General features: G+C 46.7%; 1 protein-coding gene and 1 non-coding gene across 3 annotated transcripts in view; both read left to right on the plus strand.

The window, feature by feature from the left end:
* Positions 1–452: 452 nt before the first annotated feature.
* Trnam-cau (transfer RNA methionine (anticodon CAU)) lies at positions 453–525 on the plus strand. The gene has a single exon. It is a non-coding gene; the product is annotated as a tRNA-Met (tRNA).
* A 2800-nt stretch (positions 526–3325) lies between these two features.
* LOC119445978 (uncharacterized) overlaps positions 3326–27405 on the plus strand; it is a 60852-nt gene continuing 36772 nt past the window's right edge. The window contains exons 1-5 of one of the 2 annotated variants that reach the window (XM_049663770.1): positions 3326–3597; positions 6995–7178; positions 10905–11153; positions 16652–16897; positions 19022–19354. In XM_049663770.1, the coding sequence (XP_049519727.1) occupies positions 3433–3597; positions 6995–7178; positions 10905–11153; positions 16652–16897; positions 19022–19354 (1177 nt within the window). In that variant the 5' untranslated portion in view covers positions 3326–3432. Of the gene's footprint in view, positions 3598–6994; positions 7179–10904; positions 11154–16651; positions 16898–19021; positions 20082–27405 lie in introns of those variants that run through there. The other variant, XM_037710279.2, reaches the window with a different exon arrangement.

Consider the following 27405-nt stretch of genomic DNA (forward strand, 5'->3'; position numbering starts at 1 on the left):
TCGGAAAGAATTGTTACAGCTCTCGGCGAAGGCACGTGGCTTGCGACCACTGGACCGGCAGGCTGGCCAGCGCGTGCATCAGCGTTTGTGACCGCTGCCTCAGATTTTATGACGTGCTGAGATGCTTTGCAAACAAACCCTACGCCAAGAATCCGTGCTAAATGGCCGTTATACAAGACTATAATTTTTCTCTCTTTTTTTTTTTTCTTTTTGCGCGTTCAAGAAATTCCGCCACACTATGCTTTACGTACGGGATTGACAGCTAAGATTGACGGGCATTTAAAATGCAGGCTACCGCGCTACATGATCGGCATGATATTTTGCAGGCATAGGGAACGTGGTAAACATGCTATTGTGCAGGTTTGTGGTTTACTGCCGTCACGATGAGCATTCTAATTTGCAGGCTCACAATTTACCGCTGACATAATCAGCATGCTCGCCGCTTTCCGTCCGCCTCGGTAGCGCAGTAGGCAGCGCGTCAGTCTCATAATCTGAAGGTCGTGAGTTCGATCCTCACCCGGGGCAAGATGGCGGCGACATTTTTTCTGACCGCGCTAATAAAAGAATTTTCTTTTCGCTTTTCCTTCAGCTCTCGCTATGTATTTTTTTCGTTTTTTTTTTTTCATTTTATCGTGCATCTGTCGGCATCCCTACACTAAGCCTAAAGTATAAATTTAGGAACATACTACCGTTAAATTATTACAGCACATTTAGTGCGAGCATCCCAATGCGCGTGACATCGTGACTTCTATGAAGCAGCAGACAATAGACGGAATTATGGCGATAGGGGATAAAGAGTGAGGGAGGGTTCACGTGCAGTGCTCTAGATTTAGAGATCCTAGGCAGGTCTTGTTTAGGGGAAAAGAGAAATTTGTCAAAATCTAGGGGAAATTTCCGCGAAGACGTGGGAAAGGCACTGCAACGCCGCGATGACGTGCAACTATAGACGTGACGGCGTGTTTTGATTTCAATCACCGCACATTACCTTCGCATTATACGTGTGAAGTATGACTTATGATCGTACTGCAGTGCAGTGAGCGCATCTCGTCGAGTAAAGGACAAGACATGTTCTGGGCTCGTTAGCAATTAAAGCTATGCTACTGCGCTATTTCAGTTCATCTTTATCTAAGATAATTTTGTAAAACGGATTTATAAGATACATAATCGTGCTGGCCTATAGTTGTGCTGTTGATGTCTGTAAATATATATCTGTAATCAGCAAAAAAAAAAAAAAGTATCTGCAACACCAAACAAAACGGTGCAGGCAAATCTCGGCATAAGCGAACACATATACACCATGTGTCCCAGCTATTATTCGCCAAGTTGAAAAAGAGAAAAAAACGTAATTAAGCCTCCCATGCGGATGACATGTATTGCCTGTCGATCGTTAGCAGCAACCCGAATGAAGCGTCTCGTATATTTTAGAGCGCTGCTCGCCCGTTCCTGCGTCGAGAGTCGCGTTGTCCCTCGTAACCGAGCGAACGACGAAAGCGAACGCATCGGGAGATGCAAGGCGGCGACTGTAAAGAGGGCGCGAGGAGGAGGGTATGGCGAAAGCGCGAGAAGAAAAGCGTATAGTGCCGCGGAAGACGGGCTTTGCGGCGACGATGGCTACGAGATGGCGCCAGGGTAGCGCGCGTCCTCTGTATGGAAACAAAGCGCTGCATGAGCGGAGGTCTCTCCAACGTAAATATGTCTGGTTGCGAAGCTTCCACAAAAGCCCATACGTTCAAAACATGGCGGTTCATCGGTGGTTCATGGGGCTTAGCGCCATCTGTGTGAGGAAGGAACACTTCCGGCGGAAGAAAAAATTATTTGACGTCATATCCGTTAAAAACAGAAGTGACGTCATTTTGTTCTCATATGCGCGAAATTTGTTTTCGGAGGCCTGCCAATGTAGCTGTATATTCAAATGCCCCGCCATTCGACTTGATGGGCGTTTCGTGATTTCAGCGCGGAAAGCGATGCAGGAAAAGATCAGCCGTACGGGTGTAGAAATCGAATCGCTGCACAGAAGATACTTTCCTTGGAGGCCAACGAACGCTTTGAGCGTAGAGTGCTCGTCCTTTAGTCGGACGCCAAGCACGTCGGTCAGCGCTCTCCCACGAAAACAACTAAAGTAAACAATTATCTGGCGGTCGCAACTCACTACTTTTTGACTGAACAGGTTAAGAAACAATGAAACTGTTCGCGTCACCAAAATCAGACAAACATTGACAATCAAAGCAACACGAGGGTGGGGGCCTATGGTAACAGTGAACTTTACGAGCGCGCCTTTCTCCCACTTCCAAGAGTTACATTGCATTGCAAGTGATAGCGGCGTCAACGCCTGCCGTTATCGGTAGGCGCTCTTACGGTGGGCGCCGAAAAAAGGCATTTGATGATAATGATCAAGTAAAATAGATTTGTTCTTTTCTCGCCATGCGTATATAAAGTTGATTACGAATTTTATTTTCCTTGAATGAATTTAACTGTGTCTCGCTTTAATTAAAAAACGAATTTTTTCTTTCCCAATGTTTGTTCCCTCCAAATATAGTCGTGCTACAGTGCCTAGAATTGTAGTCGTGCTTCAATCGCTGTGAATCGCGTCACCCACTCGCAGCCTCTCGCGATCTGCCGATTAGCGAGGCAGTCGCGCCACATTTCGCTCCATTTGTAACGTGCCGCACGAGATCAGATTGTCCGCGCCAGCCAATATATAATATATCGCGAAATGAAAACACATATACAGCTGCACTCAAATTTAGAAGTGGGGAGTACCGTAATCGTCGGTGATATTTTGCTGCTAATTAATAAGTTTGTAATGCTGAATTAACTAACTGCAGACGTGTCGACATTAGGTGTTAGAACAGCCCCGAGAACGTCAGTTGCAGCTGTTTGCGGCACGTTATATTTCGCGTGACTTGTTTTCCTGCGCGTCACGCATTGTTATATTTGGCGGGCTTTCGTTTAACGCGCCGAAAGTTGCAAATATTTAACAAGGTTTTCGAAATATTTCAGAAGCAATAAAGGAAATGATTTTTTTTTTTAATAATAGATATGCGTTCATTGAATGATGCGCTAAGGAAACGTCATTTTTCATCTACTGTCGCAGTAATGGGAGCTCGAGAACCAGTGAACCGGGAGGAATGACCATTGCAGAGAGTTCTTTGCGCCGCTCTAACCGCTCCGTAGCGGCGTAGCGCTTGTAGCCTGTCAGCACTAGGACGCCTCGATGCCTCGCTAACCTCGCTCACCGCACTAACCCCACCTGTGGAGGAGAGCACAGATAAGTCACGTGACGCTAAGCGTCTCGAAACTTGCGCCATTTTGGAGGACATGCGTACACAATAGGAAAACGCTCCGCATCTGAAAATTAAAGTTGGGGCGTTTTGAGCCTACGGGGCAAATAAATCTGTATAGGTGGCAGTGAATTCTGTGATAAACTCGCCAATGCCGGCGTCATGCTGCGCTTCCGGGTGCTCCAACAGCGTGACGCGGGGCAAGCGCATGTTCCGCATCCCCTTGAGCGAGAAAGACGCCGCTCGGCGCGAGGTGTGGTTGGCGATTATCAAGCGGCAGGGATTCGTGCCGACCTCGGGATCACGTCTGTGCGAGGTGAGCTTTCCGATAAACCCTGACGAACTTGACCCCGTAGTTCCTGGATGGCGGTTGCTTCTCTGAAAAGCGCGAGCCGGCAACACCCGGCCTAGCTTTCCGGCGACGGTCTCGACGTCTCGCTGTGTTCTTTTTTAAGTTACGTAATGTTTAGATGTACTACCCTTCCACGGGCGAATGTCGCTCTATTATGATGCCAACACATTACTGACGTTGACTGTCGCACGCGTTCTTGTTAATTTCATCCTCTGCAGTGCACCGACCTGTTGAGCGGCACGTTTGACTGGTGGAAGTTTGGAGGCGTGGACGTAGCTTTCTCTCTTTCTGGCTGACGCCTGAAGGTTGCTTAGTAACAGGTAGCGTGAAACATTTGAGCATCGTCTACGCTGCGGCGTTAGAAAAGGAACAAAGAAAGACGTGAAGGTTTTATCAGACCTTGCGCATGCGTTGCCTAGCGAGCGAATGCTGCGATAAACGAAGCCGGTCGCCTCGAAAGCATTGCTTGCCTGTGTTGTCATCCGTACTCTCCTAACGGTGGAGACTCCGGCCAAGCTGTTCGCATCTATATTTTGCTACTCTTTGGTGCTCACTAGCGAACGTAGGGATCACACTAGCAAACAGGCGCTGGCCAACTTTCCACAATATATCACGTGTCTTTAAGACACCTGTAATGTCAGGTCTCATTAAAAAACCAGAGTAGGCAGCTGCAACCTGGCACTACACTGCAAAGATCGCGGGTGCTATCCGGAATTGAGTAATTCAAGCATTCTGCGAAAATATGCAAATCGGAGAACACGCGAAATCATTGAATCGTGCAGGATGGTAAAGAAAGGCGCAGCATCCCTTAGCACACCTTCAGTTAATCTGTTTGATGGAGATGTCATATTTTAGAGGTTGGTTCACAATGGCACTTGATTCGAAATCTTGCGTAATCACCTTGTCCAGGTTTCCTTCCACTTGTGTAGCCCCCTTTCTAGTGCACTTGCTGTGCTTTGTCGTCAATGTTCTTGTCCCATTAATTCGTGCTGTTTAGACTCGGATATGTACTAGCAAGCCTGCATCAATGCCCGGTTACATATTGACAAACTCAAAAAGTTTGCAGGGTGTTCTTGCGAGTGTATACAAGGACAGACCGTTTGGACATGTTTTCTTTGGCCACTGTTGGTCACTTCAGCCATGTATCTATTACGTAGTACGTACTACAGCACTGCCACATACCAAGAATGTGGAATACACTTAAATTTTTGTTGCAAATAAAATAGGAATGCCATGTTGACATTAGTCATTTTATGGCACATTCGACTGGTCTGTTTGCGGCACGCTAGATTTTGTTTCACTTAAATTGTGTAAAATAGCTATAAGGCTGTCTTATCAAATAAGCAGGTTTGGTAGCGATTACACGGCCATTTATGCTCTCAGTATAGTTTAGTTGCTGTCTTACACAACCTTTATAGCTCAATCTGAGCACTCTGAAACGCTCAGTTGAATATGCCATTAGTGTGAAAAGCGATTTCTTTATTAAGCATTGAGGCAGATTGTGACAGCAACCACTTGCCATCGCTCGTATGAAAATTGCAGGTATAGTGGCAGAGATTTTCTAAGTTGGGCCTGGAGGTTGACCTCCGCGTTGGAGGCCCAGGACAAGTGCATGGTTGCCCTCCGATGAAGACTGTAGTTCACTTATTTCATGATCTCGTACTTTCTGTAGGGAAGGTCGCATTTTGTGTGCATGGGGCCAACCTTTGTGTGCGGAAAACTAATAGTACGCATAACTTTGAACTGAGATTGAAAAGCTACAAAAGGACATGGCATATCAATTCTGCAGAATCCCGCAAGGGGGAGGAAGTTTCATGAGGGGATTCTACAAAAGGACAGAACAAGTCATTCACAACTTTCAAAACTTTTTAGGCCAGCATAAGTCATGTGGCCATACCTTTGGCATTTGTAATTAAAGAGGACTAAGTGGTTCATTTGAGCTGCAACAAATTTTTAAAAATTGCCTGTGGCAGATAGCACAATTCTAATCCTTGATCTAAACTACTCGAAGAGGTGGCCATTACTTCCACGAGAAAACAAGATGCCTAATTGGATAATTAACATAATTATGCTAAATAACTTTTAATGAATTGGATTATAGCACATATTGAAATCTACGAATTATAGCTGGTGAGTTCGCAAGGCGTATCCACTTGGAACCTGTTTTCCAGTCTGAGCACACTTTTCAAGATGCTCCAGGGCACGGAGAAAGGACTTTTTGGCAGTCACAGGCCAATACACGTCTCCTCCCAAGTTTGTCGCCCACCGGTGGTTGGAGAATGTCCCTGTAATTGGGAGAGCGCCGTTTGTGTAGTCTGACACCAAAAAGTACATTGAGGCTGCCAGAAAAAAAAGTTGTGAACCTGCCGAAATGTGCCTCATTTAACAACTTGTGGGAGTACAGCTGTGATATTTTGCTGCCAGCAAAGTTGAATTTTGCGTTATGTGTTGCAATGGCACTGAAGCCTTTTCTGTTAGAGTAACCAGACAGACAAAGCAATGGTTTTTTTTTTCCTTGCTAGGGATTTAGAAACTGTTTTGAGGAAGCTGCTCACGAAGTTCGATCCTTTCTGCCAAAGGAATTGTGGGCCTGCTAAAGGTCGATGTTGATAATTCTGACAACCATGTTTCACTTGAGAAGGTGGACATCGGCTACAAGGCAGAGCAGATTATTAAGAATTCTCAAGTAAGCACAAAGGATAGAACTATTTTCTATTCTGTGATACAAAAAAAAAATGCATTGTGATATTTGGTAAAGCTATCTTTATTATTTTTTGTGTGCAATACAAGCAAATTTGCATTGTGATATGTTTTTTTTTGTGCAATTAATGCTTGAGACCTTTTGTGAGCATTGTTTGAATATCTTCAGCACGGACGAAAAAAGAAATGAACCTCTCAAAAGGGCCTTGAAAATCCTCCGATAGGGGCTTGAAAGTCCTTAAAAACCCTTGAAATTTTTTCTTTAACACCTGTACGAACCCTGATTTGTGAATAAAGTTTTGACAAAACTGAACCAAACAGTAAGCAATAGAGTTTTGCAGAAACCTTAAATGTGAGAAAAGGGATAAGTAGGGCCATAGCGACTGCTCCTGCAGCAATTTTGTGACTAGAACCATTATTTTCGTATTGGTTTGTATCTGTTCATGCCTGGGTACAAGATGTAGCAGGGTGCTGCACTTTGTGTTGCCTAAACCTTTACACTTTTTTAAAAAGGGTGAGGTGATGAAACTTTTGACTGGTCAGTTATTGCAATATGCCAAATCGTTCTCGTGACTGGCCTACTGTTCATATTGCCACCTGCCATAAAGTTGTCCTTCCACGAGCAAAGGCAACAAGTCTGTTAATGGCTGCGTGTCCGCAGGACCATTTCGAACCAGACCAGTTTGAGCAGCACAGGGCAGACGGGCGCAAGCTGCTCAAACACAATGCCGTGCCGACCATCCCCGGATCTGCGATAGCCGCAGGCCAGAAGAGAGGACGGCGTAGGAACAGGCGGGCACCAAGGGCAACCAAGAGGAGGCGCTCGTCATCGGACTCTGTGGATGGTCAGTGATGCCTTGCACTGTTTTAATTCCTGATTAAATTAGTGGCTGCAGCGCCCAGTCTTCTGACCAGATAAGGTTGGCATCTGCAATCAATGACAGGCCAAAAATGCAGCTCCTCAAAGGGAACATGCATCCCTGTGTATGCATAGGATATCTTTAGATAAAATGTATCATTAAGCATATCATACAGATATGATACCAGAGTGGTATCTTAAGGTGCTAGGTTACAGGTATCGCCAATAAAGTATTTAGTGTCTTGCCAGCAAGTATATCCTTCAAAACCATTTGCAGTTGTTAATATGATCAATTATCTTATTAATGTAAAGCATTGAAAAAAGGATCACCTCTGGCTTCCTCTTAATTAGGATCAGAATCGGACTTTAATCTTTCAAAATTTGTGAGGTGACCCCAGGCAGAAAGCTACATTAAGTAGCTGACTGGGTGCTGGGCCATTAGTACAGGGCACATGACAGCTGGGAGGCATGAATAAGAATAACACATAATTGCTGTATTTGTCTTCCCTTCCTATGTGCGCTGTCTTTTTGTTGCGCTAATTTTCATCATCAGCAGTGCAAGAGCAACTACTAGCCCAACAATTAATTCTTCAGTGAAATGAAGTTGGAAACAGAGACAAGTGAAATAATGTATTACTGTATTTGCACGACTATAATGCGATTCCCCCAAAATTGTCGCGTTCAAAGCGCGCCTCGCGCTATATTGGGGATCGTGATCCGAATATTACGAGAGCTTTTCATTTTTTTTTCTTCAGAATGTTTCATCCTTAGAACGTGCTTCGTGCTATTTTTGGCGTCGTGACACGATTATAGCGCGGTTCTTTACGATCTGTGCTTTAAACTGAAATGATCGCACGTAGGAAGGGACGCACGCGCCGCTAGAGCATGCTGCGACCATCGCATTGCGCCATGGCGCTAGTATGAAACCATCATGGGTCGGCATCACACGAGCGTTGTGACGGTCTGTGAAGTCGCGTGATGGATTGGCAATGCGGTGAGAGGGTCTGCCATCTTTGATAGTTACGCGGGCATTTATGACGCGCTGCCTATCCAATAATCTTGACGGCACGGACGGCGACGTTGTTCTTGCCGACAGTGGCAAAAACATGAGCAGTGACGAGTAATTGTGCATGCACTTATTTTCCGACGGCGACAACGATAAAGCCCTGCAGGCATTCACCTTTTCTTTGCTGTTTCCAGTTGCGCCACTTCGCGTTTATATATATATTTGTTTTCGTGGAGACCAAAAGTATGCCCTCGTGGTCACATTCGCGGTCGCGTTGTGCATGTGCAAATACGGTATGTAGTATATTTTTTGCATATAAGTCGTAAATATGGAAGAAATATAAGCGCCCTTGTACAATATTCAAGTGGCATAATGACTTTAGGTTGCGTTGCTAAGCCCGAGGGCGAGGGATTGAATCCCGGCTGCGGTGGCCGCATTTTGATGGGCGCGAAATGTAAAAACACCCGTGTACCGTGCGTTGGGTGCATGGTAAAGAACCCCAGATGGTCAAAATTCAGTCCTCCACTTTAGCGTGCCTCATAATCATATCTTGTTTTTGGCACAAAAACCCCTGAATTTTCTTTCTTTTTGGCTACACCTCATTGCAGATGAAAGAGGATTATTGAACTTAAATTTGAAGTACTGCTTATTTCATAATGAAACACTTTAGTGCATGCAGTAGCCGCTTTCTCTCGTGCGACTATTTGCTGTGGCACATGCTGTTGCGGCATTTCTTCATACCCTGTACTATACTCACGAAATTAAATGTGACCGGGAAACTTTAAAGTAACACACCCTATGCACAAGAACTCCATGTTTCACTAAGGGTGATACAGACTCTGATTCAAGTGTATGAGCCAAAATTACGCCAATGTCACTTGAAATGGAGACAGTGGAAGCGACAGTATGTGCACTAGTTAAGCTTTAATTGATGCATTGCATTTCACGAGTGTAGCACTGTCACTGTCATGCGTAACCTGAATGCGCCTTAAGAGGAAGCTTTAGCTTAGGGCCTCCTATCTAAATACACGGGAAAGGAGAAATCGTTTTTCTGGGCAAACAGTGCACCAAATTCGATGAGGTTTGTTGAATTTAAAGGAAAAAGGTAAAATGTGACTGTTGTGAATTTTATTTAGGTCATCAATTTTTAAATTAAAATTGACAAAAATCTCAAATTTTCAGAAAGCTAAACAGTCAGGTTTACAACTCTGCAATTCGGCAATGTAAAATGATATCGCAGATCTGTAAACTGCACTTAAGAGTGCATCTAAAGTGGACAAAATTGATATATTATACATGGCTCTCAAATAGAAAATACAGGCTCTCAAATAGAATTTGTGAGTGGTACTTTTGCAAAACCCTTGTAAATAATGTAATATTATTGTGTAATATATAACTTTACATTATAAAATTTGTCTGCTTTGGGTGGTCTAATGGATTATGTTGACAGAACTGCGATATCTGTTCTACGTGCTGAGCTACAAATTTGTAAACTTTGTGCTTCTATATTTTTAAAACTTACCAATATTTGAAAACTCTCTTTTAAAAAAAATTCAGGCCCTAACTCTCTCTCTAATTCGACTAATTGCATTAAAATCGGGCCAGTGGTAATCTCAGAAAAGCGTTTCTGCGTTTTACATGTATTTGAATAGGCAGCATCGGAGTTGGGCCCGAGCTAAAGCTTCCTCTTAAGTGCTTTCTTACTTCTCCTGTGGAGGGTGCTTGAGAATTCTTGTTTGGGAACTTCTCACATGGCTCTGTTGTTGCTTTGCATGCTGTTGGCTTTGGTTTAGTTGCTAATGTCTTAAGTTCATCAGGAGCATCAACAGGGTCATATGACAAATAATCGGCACCTTTATCCAGACTCGTTAGTGTACATCAGATGAGTCTTCTTTGAGCTGTTATGCCCAGCGACCGAGACGCCCTGACAGATCCTTGAGCGACGAGTGCCAGCAGAGACACGATGGTCTGTAACCACTGGAAAAATGTGGCCGGACAAGTAAAGCCAGAATTTAGTGACAGCCCCTACTCGCACTCAGTAATGGAAAAGTTTCGTTCCATGAAAGAAGGCAGCTGGCTCAAGGGATTAGCCGTTCCTTGCCGTGCTGTCATTGGCCAAGGACAGACCCAATTTCAAAGTTATGTAGATGGTGAGGAGTGAAATTGGCCAGTGGTGGTAATATACTAAGCAGACGGATTAGGTCAGAAAAAGAGGCTGCTTGCCCAGGGCTCACGTGAAGGGAGTGTTTGAAGTAAGGTGAACTGAGCAAGTTGGTAGGTATTCATGAACACTTCAGTGCGAAAATTACAGGACTGAAGGGAGAATTGTTTGACTCTCCCTTTAGTCCTCTAATTTTTGTGCTGAAAAGCTGATGATGAAGGTAGTGCCTTTCTTTAGAAGTTTAAAGAGGGTAGGCAATGTACATGAAGTTTCGGGAAAGGCGGTGGAAGTATTGTAAATAATGTCATGAAATTCCAGATGTCCTTAGCTGAGCACGACACTGGAAATTGTTGCACTGCTTGAACATTTCGACATCTGGTTAAACACTGGCGTCACTGACCAACAATTTGCCCAACATCATCATCTTCTGTTATCTTTGTAGTTTTAATGACACTTGCCTTCTTCTGTGCACTTATTGTGGCCGAGTTGCCTTATGTATCACGTTGCACGTTTCTTCATTGCAAGCTATTTTCACACTTGTGCAGATGGAGATAGTGAGGGTGAGGAGGAAGTCGACCACTCCTCAGGAGCCGAGGCAGCAGTGGCTGCTGACACGGTGGAGTCAGCAGAGACATGTGGCCCCTCAGACTGGGCTGATGCGCTGACAAGCAAGGCCCTGCAGATCCGCTTTGCAGCTGGCGAGCGAGGCTATGCGGTTGTGCGCGAGATGTGCCTTGGATTTCCTTCCGAGCTGCAGCTACGGCATTGCGTGGAGGCACTGCCTTTTGAACCTGGTAAGGCAGAGACCAGCACACTTCAGGGTCCCCCAGTGATGGCACAGAACGAGTGTTTACCGGTACCATTAGGCAGGCAGAATGCATCCTTTGAGAATGATTATCTACGCTAATGCGATCAGCATTCAAGCGGTGGTGCATGTGTCATTTGGTGATGGGAAATTCATAGGTAGAGGTTTTAGTAATGTATGTTATCTAGTTATGGAGTGTAAGTTGTCTGTTCTGGCAACCGGGGTTCCTGTGACACAAGTTGTCGGTTAGCAAGTTGTCTATTCGGGTGCATACCCAGTGGCCCATGCTGCCTGCTTGGCAAGACAGCAGCAAGCACATACCTAGGGGCTTAAGCTTGTAGACAACCAGTCACTAAGAAGAGTGGGGGAAAGAGTTGCTGTAAAGATGCTGAAGCAACGTGAAGTTCGTTGCCACGTATCTGACACGACTTGCATGCCTATCGGCGGCTAATCGGCTGGATCTTTGCACTTTATAATATGCGTGCTTTTGTTGGCATCCCCTCCTTCCGTGTCGCATTATTTTGATTGGTCCTGTTGACTCGGACGAACCTTGTACCGACAGAGGCGGTCCCGGCCGACATGATGGCATTGTGCGAATTGCGGTGTTCAGGTGCTGTGTGTACGATTCCCTCATCGGGGCGACATTGCGGAGCGCCCACAGTGACAGTCCGCTACCACATCAGCCAGTGAAGTCCTTCCACGGCGCCTTTGGCGCTTTTTTGCATCAAAAACAAAATAAAACGTTCGCTTGGGCGGCATCGAGCACGTGGAGCTCTGCGATGCATGCGACATGTGCTACTGTAAGTCTCACTATACTGAATATATAGAATAAGAACTGCTGGCCAAAGATATGACTTGGATGAGTTGTGCATCCGCGAACAGAGACATTTTGCAAGGTTTTTATTGTTGTATGCAGTTATTTCCGTGGGTTATATGCATGGATGGTTTTTTTTTCTTTCCGGGCTCCTGTAATTGAGGGTGCGGGTTATACACGGAAAAACACGGTATAATAAACACCTTCATTGTACACAATGTGTTCGCTATGCCAGCAGTTGTTTATGATTGGATTTTCGCTCAGAAATGGATAAAGAATAGAACAAGGTGCTAAAGAGCCACTTTAGTCCTGAAATTGACGTGCACTGCACTTACACTAGCGAAAATTGGTTATTGAGGTTTGTTTATGTAGTGCCGACTCAATAATGGCACTCGCTAAGTTTGACAGGCTGTCGGAGTGCTCCTAGGCTAATCTCCTTCCATTTTTAAGATGCTTCAGCAAGGCTGTGATGCTGAAGACGTCACTGGAAGGCACAGTTGAAGGCTACCTGGTTTCTCAGCTCATCGGAGGCCTCCATGTCTGGAAGTTGCCCCAGCTCAACAACTGCTTCATAAAATGTTTTCCGGGACATCTGCATTGTCGTCATAGCAACAGATATTCCACGTCTGCCTACAGTTGACAAGGGTTTCTTCACAGCCTGCATGCACTAGGCATAAGCCAACATCTTGCGCTTTGTGGCAGGAGGATATCCCAAGTTTTGTGAAAGCAGTTTTTCGTTCCTGCAGGCTTGACTTCCTTCCTAATGACTTCAGCATTTTTGTTCTTGAGCATCTTTTAAGCTAGGTTCCAGGTACATGCCCTTAACTGTTAGTTTCACCGATTTGTGGAAGTCAGATACGAATTTCCACAATCCGTATTTCTCGTGCAAATTGGCATTCGCATCCTTGGGAACAAATTGCATCCTTAGTGTCGATGTCAATTTGCTTTGTGGCGATGTCAATCTCAACTCCCACGCTCCTGATCTCTCCCCTCTGCCTCTTTGTGCTCCAAGATTACATCCTCTACCGTCGCAGCTTGCTCCCTGACGGTCCTGACCTATTGCTTGTCGTTCTGGCCAACCTTCGTCCCATTGTCCTGGCACAGCTTCACGAAATGCCAACGTTGGGACATCTCAGACTGTCCCGCACATACAGCTGCGCACGCTGTCGTTCCTATTGGCCTAGAATGTGCATTACGTGGACTTTTGTGACCTTTGTCAGTGCTGGAAAAGGCCGAGAATGCTGCCTCTCGACGTTCCATACGGGCTATTTCACTGCGTTGGCATCATCGTGGCCCGTTTTCCCTACCCGCCTATGTGAACAAGTGGGTCGCCATTGCTACAGATTATGGGACGCAGTTTGCCATACTTGTGCACTAGCTGGGCCACTGACTGATGTTGCAGACTTCTTGCTGCATAAAGTGAGACTCCCGAGGGGCTCCTCACCAACTCCTAACCGACCAGGGCTGACAGTTCCTGTTAAAGATGATCGATGACATTCTCAAGTTTTGGTCGATACAACATAGGTTGACTATAGGCTACATACAATCCACAGACGTATGCTTGACAGAACACCTGAACCGAATGCTTACCAACATGCTGCAAATGTAAGTGTGTGCATTTCAAGGAACGCAATTATCTTATTCACATGATAGTGTTTTTGCCGCTTGAACTTGTCATGCAGAAGGACGCGTGCAAATAACGACTTCTGCCTAAGCCGAAGTAGAGGCTTCCAAGTGCATGCTTGAAATGGCCGAGAACTTCGAAAAATCGAAACAGTGTCACGAAATTATTTGTTAAAAAATAGTTTTCAATGAAACCAAGATCGGGAAATGAAAATAGTTTTTACACTGTGGATTTGATTAAATAGAGGTTTGTTATATCGCCGTCTGACTATTCATATAGGCTTTTTTAGTCACATCACCAAGTAGCCGTTAAAAACAATAACAACTATTTTGTACTCATGCATACTTATCTTCATTTTGTACCACTTTAGTCATTTGAATGCATATGTCGCATGTGAAGGTACTGTGTGCTTACAACTCATGTGACATTGACCAGCAGGGTTTCACATCCCAAATCAAGACCTGGGATATGAAGGCTGTTGTAGTGGAGGGCTCCGGATTGATTTTGATCACTTCGCATTCATTATTGTGCCACACTTGGTGTGCGAGTGTTTTTGTATTTTGTCTGTGTCAGGATGCAGGGGCTGGAGCCGAGAACAAAACCTGCGACTTCATCTTCAGTGGCGGAATGCCATAGCCACTGAGGCACCATGGTGCATACAACGCATGCACAGGCTCTTTTACTCTTAGTGGGAACTTGCAAGCATGTGGCTGCGCTCCACGGAACACCAGTGAAGCCAGCACATCCACACATTGAAGAGAGCCTGTGCAGTTGCAGTGGCACCTAGATTTGTGACGTCTGCTACAGTGCATAGTTGTGCCAGGCTTGTGTTCCGGGGAGCCAAACTTTACCCATGCGAACTTATGGTTGTCTGTGAAGCCAAGCATCGCATGTAAGCGGGCAGGGGCCAGTGGATTTTGCGTTCCAAGCCTAATGAATTGCATTGATACAGTAAAAGCTTGTTAATTTGATGCTCATTAATTTGGAAAATCGAATAATTTGGACTCGCCTGCTGGTCCCAGCAGGCTTGTACATTATTTAATGGCACCAAACTCTCATTAATTCAGACGCATTTGGCTTCACACCGGTGAACTTGGACAACCTTGAGTGCAGCAAGCATGGAGCACCATAAATGTACAATGCAAATGAGCAAAAGGGGTGCTAGCGTACAACCAAAGCGGCGGAGTCCCCATCGCAATATCCATCAGTAGGAGGTGGACGGGAACAGCAGGAACGCTTCATGCCTATTTGTGCCTTTATAGCCTTTATTCTTGCATTCATCGCCGTGCATGACACTGCGTTGTTCACATTCCTTTAGAACTGCATAGTTGCTGGTCGCCATCCATCAGGATCACGTTGATAGAAACCACGGCTACGTCCGTGGTGGTTGCAGCTAACAGTAGTTTCGGTTTGGCTTAATACGCGCGGTCGCATGCCTTCAGAAATGTGTGGTTGCCATCCATGATTGCATCTATGAATATTGCAGTTTTGTCCGTGGTGGTTGCAGCTAACAGTAGTTCCGGTTTGACTTTGTGCACAGGTTGGCTGCGTGCCTTGATAACTGCGTGGTCGCCATCCATGACTGCGTCGACAGCGACCATGGTTTTGTCCACAGCGGTTGCGGCGAGCAGTAGTTTCATTTTGACTCTGTGCACTGCGGATGCATTGTCATAAACATGGCGCCAGCTGTTCAGGATGAACGAGTCTACTGCTACTCGCACGCTGACATGAAACCCACCGGCTACATCGTGATGGACATGCAATCTGTTGAGCTCATTGATGAAAAAATTATCTGTATGTGCATGCGGTATTGAAAAGCATGTGTTGGATGGAAACGTGGGTCTTGCGCTGTGGCAGCGCTGCGAAGGAAGTGTAAGGCCTTGACCGCTGCAAGTCCTAATCCGTCACGAGATGACAACAATTGTAGCTTGTACACTGCTTTTGTGTTAAACAGAAATGGGATTTATTAATTCATTCAGTAAGTAAATGTGTGCTGATTTTGTAAGCGTTTCTTTGTTTTTTTATACCATTGATAATTCGACATTGGTCAACTTGTACTTTCTTTTTCGGTCCTGTAAAATCCGAATGAATGAGCTTTTACTGTACAAGCAAAGTGTTGTTCTTTGGGAAGAAAGATTTGGCTTTTCTCGTAACTACTGGCCAAGCTGATATTACCTGGCATGAATGTTAAGTGGCGTCGATGCAGTTCATTGGGCTCAAGGTAGTGAAACTGCCCGCCTTTTACATACAGTGCAGAATCACAAGGCTGGCTTCCTCACGACAGTGATATGCTACTGAAAGTGTAGCTTTAATCATTGCGATGCAGGCTTGGCGTGTCCAAACAAAGTAACAGACAATGTGAAGCCACAGCTTTGGGCTCCGCTGCAGCAGCGCATGCGTGTTCACCCTAAGAATGGACAAGCCTGCCCATCCTATGCATGTGTACAACCCAATGCCTGTAACACTGACGTCTGCTTGAAATCATGATGTACAGTCGACTACTGGTAATTCAACCTCATTTAATTGACTTTTCCTTTAATTCGAGTGCACTGAAAATTCTCAACAAGAAACCAGAAATTCCTAAGATGGAAAACTCATTTAGTTCGAATGTGAAAGGATGCCCTACTGACGCGCGCCCCTTCATGTGCATAGCGGTTACTAAAACCTTGTAAACAAAAGAAATTTAGTGGATGATGTTACCTGTTTTGTCTTTTGAGTATTTTGTCAGCACCAACGACAGTGTTCGAGGTTTGTGGGTCACTCGTAGATAATGACATTGCTAGCAGCGTGACAGTTCAATGCTGTTAACGTGTCGGTGCTCTTTGCTGCATACCGGTTGATTCATGCTTGGAAGAGGAAGAAGCAAAGAGACAATGCCACACTACTTCAAGAATTAAAAAAAAATTGTAGTTCGTTTATTTTGCTGCCACTTTTGAATTTCACATTTCGGATAATTGGACCAAATCTAGGGGTCTGGCCAAGGGTCGAAATAATGGGACTTACCGAGTCGACTGTATCGCAGGTGTATGGGTGTGGTTGTTCTGTGCAGGGTTGCTGGATGGTCTGTTACCTGCACTAGAACACAAAGTGTCCACCATGCGGCCAGAGGACAGGCACGTCGCCCTCTGGCTGGAACGGGTGGCAGTGCTGCCAGGTTCAGTACCGACCCTTGGTGGCACGGACGACGAGTCATCTGGAGACGCGCTTGTTTTCAGCGTAGCGGGGCTGGCCTCCTACTGGAAGCAGGCGCTGGGTTACCACCTGTTTACTGAGTTGGTCTCTTCCACTTCCACGGGTGAGAATCCTGAAAATCTGCCATGGTAACTCGGTGGCTATGGCGTTTCGCTGTTGAGCTTGAGAGCACATGCTCGATCCCGGCCGCTGTGGCTGCATTTTGATGGGGGCGAAGTGCGAAAATGTTCGTTTACTTGGATTTAGGTGTTACGGAACCCCAGCTGGTCAAAATTAATTCGAAGTCCTCCATTACGGCACGCCTCAAAATTGGATTGTGGTTTTGGCACGTAAGACCCCAGAATTTACATTTGCGAATCCTGAGATGCTCACTTTGCAGCTACAGTGGAACCGCATTCCTTGTCGGTGCATCTTTCTGCTTTTAAGGTTTCCGGAGCACAGTGCCAACGAAGCTGACATAAAGAAAACCTTCGTTACCTGTTTTATGACATGTAAATGTCAAGCGAGCACACGTGCTGACAATGAGGCAAAGCCTATTGCCGCCAGCAGTGGCAAAGCTATTATTATACAGCCGCACCTGCTCAACACTTATGGCGAATTCCATTGGGAGAAGAGGAGCAGGGCGCCGCGCAGTGCGGAGTCGGGTGACAGCGCAGTGAGAGCAGGCACACTCGACCCGCCACTGGAATACGGCGTGCATTCGAAGAGCAGTTGGGAGGGGGACTTGTGAGGAGAAATGTACCATGTGACTAAAGCAATCGACGTCCCACCATTCTCTGCAGGAGAGCGGCAGAACACGCCTGATCGTCTTGTAATCTGTCGGGCTTAACGCTGTCACCGTTTGCGGCCACGTACTACATACTTTTGTGCAGCGCCGACACATCCCACAACGTTTCCGCCTGCGAAGATCATCTCAAGTTGAGCTCTAGCAGCTTTCGCTGCTGTCACCGTCAAGCGTCTCAAGCACTTCAGCAAGGCGAAGACGCTTTGCTGCCGCTGTGCCCCGCGCATCCGACGAGAAGCAAGGCGGACTAGAAATGCCAGGATCTGTCGCTAAATCGCTGCGAATCTCGCTCGTATCACCGACGTCAAAATCAGCGGTGTCAAAACACAAACCACACTAGGCTGCCGCCATTGCCGCCGCGCGCGCTGGCTGAAGCAAAATAAAAAGAAATGAGGAGGATATGACGGTTTAAGCCACATGACTTCCTCCGTACTCCGCTTTTCAAGCGAGAGCAGTCCGGACTGCTCCTAGCTGCTCTCGGCGCAGCGAAACTGCTCTTGTTCTACCACTGGATGACGGCGCTCCCACTCCTGTTCGACCACTGAAACACGTCGCCTGTGGAACGAGCACTTTCAGCGTGCTTTTGAGTGCTCCTGTTCTCCCAATGGAATTCGCCATTAGTTGAGGACTGCATCTTTATATATATCTTCGAATCCAAATCGGAACGAGCAGAGTCGATGATGGCCATACTTTTTGGACAAATCAGTGTGCAGTACCTGAGATGTACGATAAATTCAGGTGGAACATTGCAACTTCATGGCATTGGCAAAAGAACCATGGGGAAGCGTTCTAATTAGCATGGATACTTACAATTCTGTATAGTCGTATTCACTGTTTCAAAGTGCAACTTCTGAAAGTGAAACTGAAGGGTGTGCCAGGCACGTGGACAAAATTGTGACAAAATTCGACACCTCTTGATATCTGTACTGGTTGAAGAGAAACTAATTTACAAGGAGACTGTCAAGGACATTAAAAAAAGAATGCCTACATCGTGGCCTTACAGAAATGAACAAATGTTATCATCATTGTTTGTCACAAAAAGTGACCTAATATGGTCGAAACACACTTTACCTGTGGGAAGGCCATGCTTCTCAACCACATCTCTGGGAAGAAGCAAGGTCTCATTTTCAATGAGAGCATCTACGATGCTCTTCGTGACATACGGTAAGTTGGCGAGGATCATCAGCCACCGAGGGTCCAACTGCTCGGCTGCTACAAAGCGACAGGGAAATCTGCAATGACAACATTACAGTCCTGCAGAGAGCTTGGTGTTCTGCAGAGAGCTTGGTGTTTGGGATAGGAAAGTTTGCAGTTTCTGTGGGAAGTAATGCGGAAATATAGTTTCATCCTATGCTTAAAAATGTTTTTTTTTTTGTAACAGTGGTACATGTTTGGGTCTCGTTGCAAGCTTCCCTGCATTTTTCCTCTCCTGTCTTTGAACAGGTGGTTCAGCACTCTGTGGCATGCTGAAGAATGCAGTCTTCCGAGTGGTCAGAAAGTGCGAAGCCCTTGGCCTGGCCGTTGACGCCCTTGTGACGGACCTGAGTGCCCCCAGCCTCTCCTTGTGGAAGCAGTGCGGAGTTTCCACCCGTCCCCTCAGACGACCCGTCTTCTCGACCAGTCACCCGTGCACCACCACCGAGCAGTCGGACCCTCGGCGGCTGATGATCCTCGCCGACTTGCCGTATGTCACGAAGAGCATCGTTGATGCTCTCATTGAAAATGAGACCTTGCTTCTTCCCAGAGATGTGGTTGAGAAGCATGGCCTTCCCACAGGTAAAGTGTCTTTCGACCATATTAGGTCACTTTTTGCGACAAACAATGCTGATAACTTGGGATTTGTGCGCGTCATTGAACTAGATTGCCTTAGGCCCGAATGCACGCGAAAGGACACGAGCATATCAAACGCAGTCTTGAACCAGGGTACGGTGACGGGGCTACGTTGCCTGCGTGCAGTCAACGTTCTTCCAAAGGAAGCAGAGACAACAGCCTGGTTTGTTGAACAGGTAGATCGCTGGTGCTCTTTGATGATGTCGGTGCCACCGGGTGCTACAAACGAACAATGCAAGGAGGCAACGGCATTCCTCCACGAATTCAAGGACACATTCTCACGTGTATCTCCTTTCTCGCAGACGAAGGAGGAGGGAGAGCTGAGGGTGGCTAAAATCGGATTGTGCGTTTCAACGGCAGCGGCATTGAAGCTGCACGAGATTTTGGTGGTTGAAAGACAGTTCAGGCGTGTGCTCATTAGTAGAGGGACATCTGCCTCGCTGCAGAAAGTACTCGGGACTGTTTGTCCAACTAGCTGCGTGCCCAGCCACACGGACTTTCGATCGTCGCTGCACACAGTGTGTCTCGCACAGCTCTTCCTGCCCGTTCAAAACGAGAGATCTGTGCTTGATGAGTGGTGACATTGCAAAATTTATAAGTGCGAAGCCGAGTGAGAATAGTGATGAAAGCTGTACCTTTATCGTAATAGAAAAGTGTACTGAAAATGCTGAAAGTTGATGCTGGTTTGTTTGTACAACTTCAATGTGGGGTTATGGTACATCTGACTGGTAACATTCGAGCACTCTTATGATGTGCTTTTCGTTTGGCTGGTTGAAATTGAATGCTTGATGCACTTCAGGTTTTGTTTGGACATAGAAATGTCCAGCAGCTCCAGGACTAAAGGCAGTCAAAACTGCCTGACAGGACCCTAGGTCCCTGTACGCACTCAGCGTGGTGCAGCGAAAAGGGGACCAGATTACATAATTTAGACGTGACAAGGACTTTAATTACAGCATATACAGGCATGACAAGGGTTTAATAGTATCCTCATAGCGAACACCCATAGCACTCTGAACACACTTACCTGGTTCTTTACAAGTGCAGCTTTCCAGCTCGGAGCACTCAGAGGTGCTCTTGCCTCTGAGCTGGGAATGTGAACGAGATCCAACAGAATTCGTCATATGGCTCCTCCAATTCCTCTGGGAGAAGCAGTACATACAGTTCTGCCAGGCTCTCTCTGGCTCCAATATCTTGGTCTGAGCGCAGTAGGAACCAGTCAAATGTAGAACTGGATGTACTAAAGCCCGTAGTAATTTTAAATGTCACAGAATGCATGTCATACTCGGAAGATGGTAGTATCACTGTATACAGAAAACCCTCGTTATAATGAAGTGAACGGGACAGCTGAAAAATTAGATTTAAGTGGTAATTCAATAGAAGTGACTGTCCCTTAAAAAAACAAAGAAAGTAGAGTGGAAATAGCACAAAAACTCCCCAGAAGTCTAATATAGGTGCCACACGGCACATTTTTGATCGCGATTGGCTCCTCCGTGCAAGCGGTGGGATGGAGCCCATCACGGTCAAGAATTGTGATCCAGATTGGGCTGTGTGACACTGGTAGAAGTGCGAGACATTCAATAAAGGAAACCTTTATTGATGTGCACAAAAAAGCCGTTTAGCCGTCTTCTTGTCCATTTGGAGTGCTGGAGCTTCGGCTTTTGCGGTCAGTGCAGGCCCATTCATGGGGAGGTTCGCACTTCTGGTGTTTTTCAGTGCTCAAGAAGCGCACTCTCCACTTTAGGATACTTCAGATAATTCAAATAAAGTGGCTTCGTTATAACTAGGGTTTACTGTAATTTATGGGATTCATGAAATAACAAATTAAGCTAACTGGCACTGAACAAATTTAATGGGGGAGGTGGGGATCAGAGATGAAATTCTATATTTTTTTGTAGTAGAGCAATGAAATTTGGCATGTTTATTGGGAAGCGCGCTGAATGACTAATTACAAAGTTTCATTAAGATACCTCCAGTATTTTTGACATTATAAATTTTTATTTGCGTCATTGTTCTACCAAACTTTCAGAAAGCCTGGTGTGACGAAAAAACATGGTAGAAGCCCACAGTTGCTCTTATATTTTAGCCATAGGAATGGCGCATGTAGTGAAATTCTCCAAATATTCTTATCACCCTGATTTTTTTTACACAGAACATTATATCCATGTTTGTATAATGCAGTCGTCGTCATGTCAAATTAGCTAGAGTGTAAAAAAATGAGATAGTAATTCAAAAACATACAAATGTCACTGTGTAGAGAGAGTTTACTAAGAAATACAATGCAACAGACCTCATGAAAATCCATCAAGCCATAATCGTGCTACGCTTTTTGCAAGCAGGACAGTCTGGTCAAAACACACTTCCGAGAAAACTGGCACTAAAAAGTTGCACAGCCACTACATGTCCATCAAAATGCCCCGGGGCTGTAATATTTAGTGTCCTTGCTTGCAGGGGTCTTCTTATGCATATATAGATTTGCATATTTCAGTGTAGGCGCTCAAGTTCCCAAAGTTGTAGCGTGCAACTGCTTCATGTACTGCCTTCTCCATTGCAAACAATGAAGCGTGCTGTTCCTTTGAAGTTATTGACCAGATGACTGAATGCAGGCTTTCTGCCGCATTCTGCATCTTGTTTCCCCTGCATCGCTCCAGCGGTTGAGGGTCAGTCAGGCGTTGGTAGTCAGGCAGCAATGCCTCTGCTACTCGTCTCAACAGCTTGTATTTATGAGGCGGTGGTGGCTCCATTTTGGGCTGTGCTGACCGATGCCTGCACCAACTATCAGGGACAAGTGGGCACAGCTCATGATGAGGCTCGTCATCTGTAGAAGTCAAGTGATAAAATGTGGCCATTGTGGCCAATGTGGCCAAATGTGGCCATTGCATGTCACTTACGTCTGTGTTCCTGCGCAGGGCTAAACTGTAGTAGCTGGTCAGTTTTTTAATTAGGTCCTGTGTGAGTCCACCTTTCCCACCAAATGGCTCCCCCCTTTCTTTTCTATTGTCACCAGCGTGCGGAGAGCAGTGCCCATTCTCTTCTGTACATGATTTAGGCAGCCCTCCTTATTCAGGTGTATAAAGCCATATAAATCATCTTTGCAGAGTGCAAGATATATTTGGCTGTCGCCATTACATATGATATTCGTGTAGCGAAGGCCATAGCTGCTGAAAAAGCACCTGAAAAGCAGCAGTGCAGCTTCCACCTCCATTTGTCCCGAGCCAACGTCTGTATTTTTTCTGGCTCATTCGAAGTGTCAAAGCTAGGGTCACTTCCTGGTGGTCGCTGGCAGCACCCTAGACAGAAGTTAGAAAGTACAGTGCAGTCCACTTATAACGATAACGAAAACGAGAAATCCGATCGTTATAACCGATCATCGCTATATCTGGAATGCCGAATATGCCTTTGCAGTCCCGAAACCGAAACTGCCACTTGCGATAAAAAGATCGACGTTGCAGAAAGTAGGCCGTGAAAAATAAAACATTTATTTATACCTCTAAATAGCGTCTCAATCGGTAGGTACACTGAAATAGAAATCTGGACTTGCTTTCGCGGAAGTTTCGGATTCACAGCCGCCGTGTGCATCGCGTCCATTTGCTGCGCGAACACTGGTGGCTATAATTTAGCATGCATGAATTCAGTGAGTGACTTGATCGACGACGTTGCACTTTGGTTGAACCTCGGAGTCTGTTTCAAAGACGGGCGTTCCCGGTTTTCATAATCGTCGATATCATCGACTGCGCGAGCTCGTACTTCTTCGAGTCTTGCTTGCAAAATCAGTTTCGTCTCAAGGGGCGCACCTCCCGCTGCTTCCGCGGTGCAATTCCGCGGTGCAATTCCGCGCTCGTTGAGAGAGCGCGCTGCAGGGAGCGCAGGCGCCCCTCGATTATCGCCTTTCTTCCGCCCCTCCTCGTGCGACCGCCGGTGATGCGGGCGCGAGGCAGCTGGCGCCATCTTGTGCACGCTGCACCAACTTGGGATGCTCTCCGTGGCTTTCGCAATCGGTGCGCGGGCGGGATGCGCTGCGCGGTAATGGCGGCTGATATGAACTCGCGTAGGCAAACTTTTCGCCCCATTTCGGTTAAGGGCAACGTAGGAACGCAATTTTCACGATTATTCTGCATGAAAAACACTGCCCAAAAGCAAAATTTTCATCGTTATATCCGATGTGCGGTGAATAACATATCGTTATGTTTTTTTTTCTCATAGACCTAATGCATAAGTTGAAACTCTTAGCTCGACTCATCGTTATAACCGATATATCGTTATATGTATTATCGTTATATGTGGACTGTACTGTACGATGTAATCCAGCACAAGCCCGGTATAAAACTCAATAATGTGGCCTACACCAATGGGAGAGCTGTGGCCTCGTGTAAGCCAAGTGTCATCATAAACAACTGTGATGTTATTTGGGCTAGATGGCTGCATCTTGCTGTAGACGTCGTTTACTGCAAGTACAGCATCTGCAAAAAAGTTTCGTGCAGCTTCCTCTGCTCCAGGTTCGAACTTTTTTTATGCCCCCCCCTTCCCCCCCCTGAAAGAAATTCCTGGCTACGGGACTGGTATGTATGCTGGGGTTGCTTTCTCTCTCCCCGCGGGGCCAGAAGCAAGGCATGGAAGCAAGGCTCCATGCGTGCTTTATTTTCTCTCATGGTAGGCAGCCGAACAGTGGATGTGGAGGGGGACGCTACACATCTGGCACTTAATTTGTGTGTTTTTGGTGCACTTGCGGCATCGGCTCTGCTTTCGCAACGGCACCAAATGATGGCCACGGCCTTCCTTGCTGTGGAAAACAAGAGAACCTGAAGGGCCAGGCCGTTCTCCGGTGTTCAGCCTCTTGGTCAGCAGACCTTGGACGATGAGCCTCGTGAACTGAAACTGGTCAAGTGGCGGTTCACTCCCTAGTTCTGTGTAGAGCATCCAGGCTGCAACGCGCAGTGTTACAAGCAGATTGCTCAGTAATGGCCAATGGCAATACCACTTTTAACTGCAGGCAGGCACGATAGTTGCCGATGAACCTATCAAGTAGGTCGACACCACCCATATGCTTGTTGTATTGTTCTATTACTCTCAGCTGGGGCACTGGAACTTGCTTTCGCCTTTTTGGCTGTAGCAGGGGGCTGTGTCGGTTGGGTGAATGCCATCATAATTTGTGGCAATGCACACACACACTTATTGTCATTCCACTTGACAGCAAGGATGTCGTCATCGCACATAAAAGCAAAAGATCTTCTTTGACTGGCTAGTTCCTTCCAATCCAGAAGTGGGCATTTCTTCAGCCTGACCTCCCTCATGGTTCCTGTTGCTCTGAATCCACATTCTTTCAGCTCTTGCAGTAAAGCATGTGATGTGAAAAAATTGTTCATAAAAACATGGTTTGTTGGCCCATCAACGCACTTGAGAGCGTTCAAAACAGTGCGTGTTCCAAGCAGTACATTCGTGCATTTGTTTTTCCCGCAGTAGATATCAATGTTGAAGGGATACCCTGATGAAGAGCGAAGGATCCATTCCTTGTAACCAAAGCATATTGGTTTTCCCTTTATGAACATCTTACAGCTGCGTCGACCAAAATACAGCACCATTTGCTCGTCCAAGCTTTCTTTTTCTTCAATTTTTTCTTCAAAAAAAAATTCCGAACTGATGAAGGGAGCTATTGACAAGCCTAAGTCTTGTCACCCTTCGCAAGGTTTTCACTGTCGGACTGTGGGGTCTAAATGTCTCACAGGAGACCGACCACCGCGGGTTCAAGATTAGCGAGCCACAGGGCCGCATCAGCCGTCACCTCCATCACCGCTGCGCGTGAGCTCGGGCTGCAAGGTGCTACCGAGCGATGAACGCAAGAACACCGTATTGCCCTGAGTAACGAAAACCATTTATTGAATCCGGCAGCACCAGTACTGCACAAACGCCCGAGTGGCGGGAAGCCAAAGGGCCCGCACCAAGGGCAAAAATACAGAAACGGTGCCTATAGCACGTCGCTGCGAGAGCACAGGCTCAAGCTGAGACACCCCGCTAGGAAAAGTCCGGCGGCTATGCTACTTGCTCTGGCGATAACCAATGGGTCAACTCGCGAGAGCTCGGGCAATCTCCTTCAGCAAATGCAGCTCGGTGTGGTACGACCTCGCGCAAGCACAAGGCACCGCTCTTCGGCTTAGCGTCGGGAAAACATCAGCACAAAGTACCCGCTCCCCGCACGGGCAAAGACACCGTGCGCGAGCTCAAGTCCTAGTCATAAAGGTGTTGGCGGACGATAGAAAAGCATGTACATACCTTGCGCTGGTCCCGGAGATAAGAGAGCCATGCTGTGCAACTCACAGCTGAACGTGGCCGGGTGGTGACGTCAGCGCCTCGGCCCCACCGCAAACCCCGCGAGTGGAGCGCCACCACTGAAACCGGTTATTAGCGGGCGGGGATAGGTGGGGGACTGCAGACAGGTGAAGCCCACGCAATGGCGCCAGTGCATTCCTCAATCCCCACATCCTCCTCTTCTTAGATGCCCCCCTACCAGCCTGGCGAAACAGCTAGTAGGGACTTACGCACCAAGGACAACCGAGTCTTTCATGCACAAGCTAAATGCTAACCTCAGCCCAGCAAGTACTCCTAACACTGCGTTCCAACATACATACATACATACATACATACATACATACATACATACATACATACATACATACATACATACATACATACATATACATACATACATACAAAGACACTTTCATGCGCTACATTCCAAAAAACAAACAAAAAGAAAAAGATAATAAAAAGAACTAGTGGTAAAATATTTTACGGAAAAAACTTACTTTCTGTTATGTTTGTTATGTTATTTATGTTATGTTCACAAATATAAAAAACTTGGTCTGGTCCAAAGGACAAAAAGGCGGAGGCTTTTATGTACTTTTGATTTTCTACAGTAAATCCCCCAACTCTGTCATGAGCAGGTCCACGTGGGTGGCCTCGTGGGATGGTGCGCCCGCTTCTGCCTCAGGCCCGGGTAGTCCAGCCATCAGTGCCGCGAAGTCCGGGCTCTCTCATAACCGTTGGCGGCATAAAGCCACGAGGTCTGCGTCCGGTAATGGTGACGGCTGACGCTTCTTCGGGGTGCCAACCCCATGACCCTTCTCCGCATCTTCCTTCGTGCGCGCCACTTGCCAGGCCCCAGTGTAATGACTCTGGTAATACACCATAGTGCACAAAATTCCACGTCAGTCGGCGCAGGCATTTGGGCCCCCCGAGCCGCACATCAGTTGGCGAACGTGCGGCTGCGGAACGGCCAAGGCACCCGGTCCAGCGGCAGCTCCCTGTTGACGCGTCTCTGCGCCTTCCAGGGTGCCTCGGTCGCGAAGCATCGCAGGGTCTCCTGTTGTTCTTGGCTCGTCTACGTCGTCATGGTCCTGCGCGTGATCCCTGCTGATCGTGGCCTTGGGGTATTCCTTGGGGACTGCACTGGGGTATGCGTGGGTGAAGCCGATCGCGCAGACAGTCCGGGTCGGCCCTTGTCTTGACGGCTGTGCGCTCCACGTGGCTCTCCTCGAGCGGCCATGTTCTCTCGAGCTGGAGACTGGTGGTGGCTGAATGTGCTCCGCCGAAGGGTGTGCCTCCGCACACTGTCGTGTGCGGACGCACGCAGTGGTTGACAGCTTCATCGGCTCCCCTGCCGGCGTGTTCCCGCCATCACACTGCGTCATACCCCCGCGCACCAATAACCGAGCACCTTCCCCCAAAACACGCACACACGCCCCTGCACGCGCACTTTCTTCGTGGTTCTTCAAGGGCACACAACGTCCCCACCCTGCACAACGCGCGTCGGTCGTTGCCCATGCACTGGCGAATGACAGGGGCCATTGTCTCCTCCCTCGCCCTTCTCGCAAAGAAAAAATGATGGGCCCCAGAGAGAGAGAAAAAAAGAAATTGCGATGTCGAGAGAAAAACAAATCTTCCAGCTACGTACAAGTAACAAAAAAATGTAATAAGTTAAAGTTAAACTATGCAAGATGTACATG

The sequence above is a fragment of the Dermacentor silvarum genome, chromosome 3, assembly GCF_013339745.2.
Source record: "Dermacentor silvarum isolate Dsil-2018 chromosome 3, BIME_Dsil_1.4, whole genome shotgun sequence".
Classification (NCBI taxonomy): Eukaryota; Metazoa; Arthropoda; class Arachnida; order Ixodida; family Ixodidae; genus Dermacentor; species Dermacentor silvarum.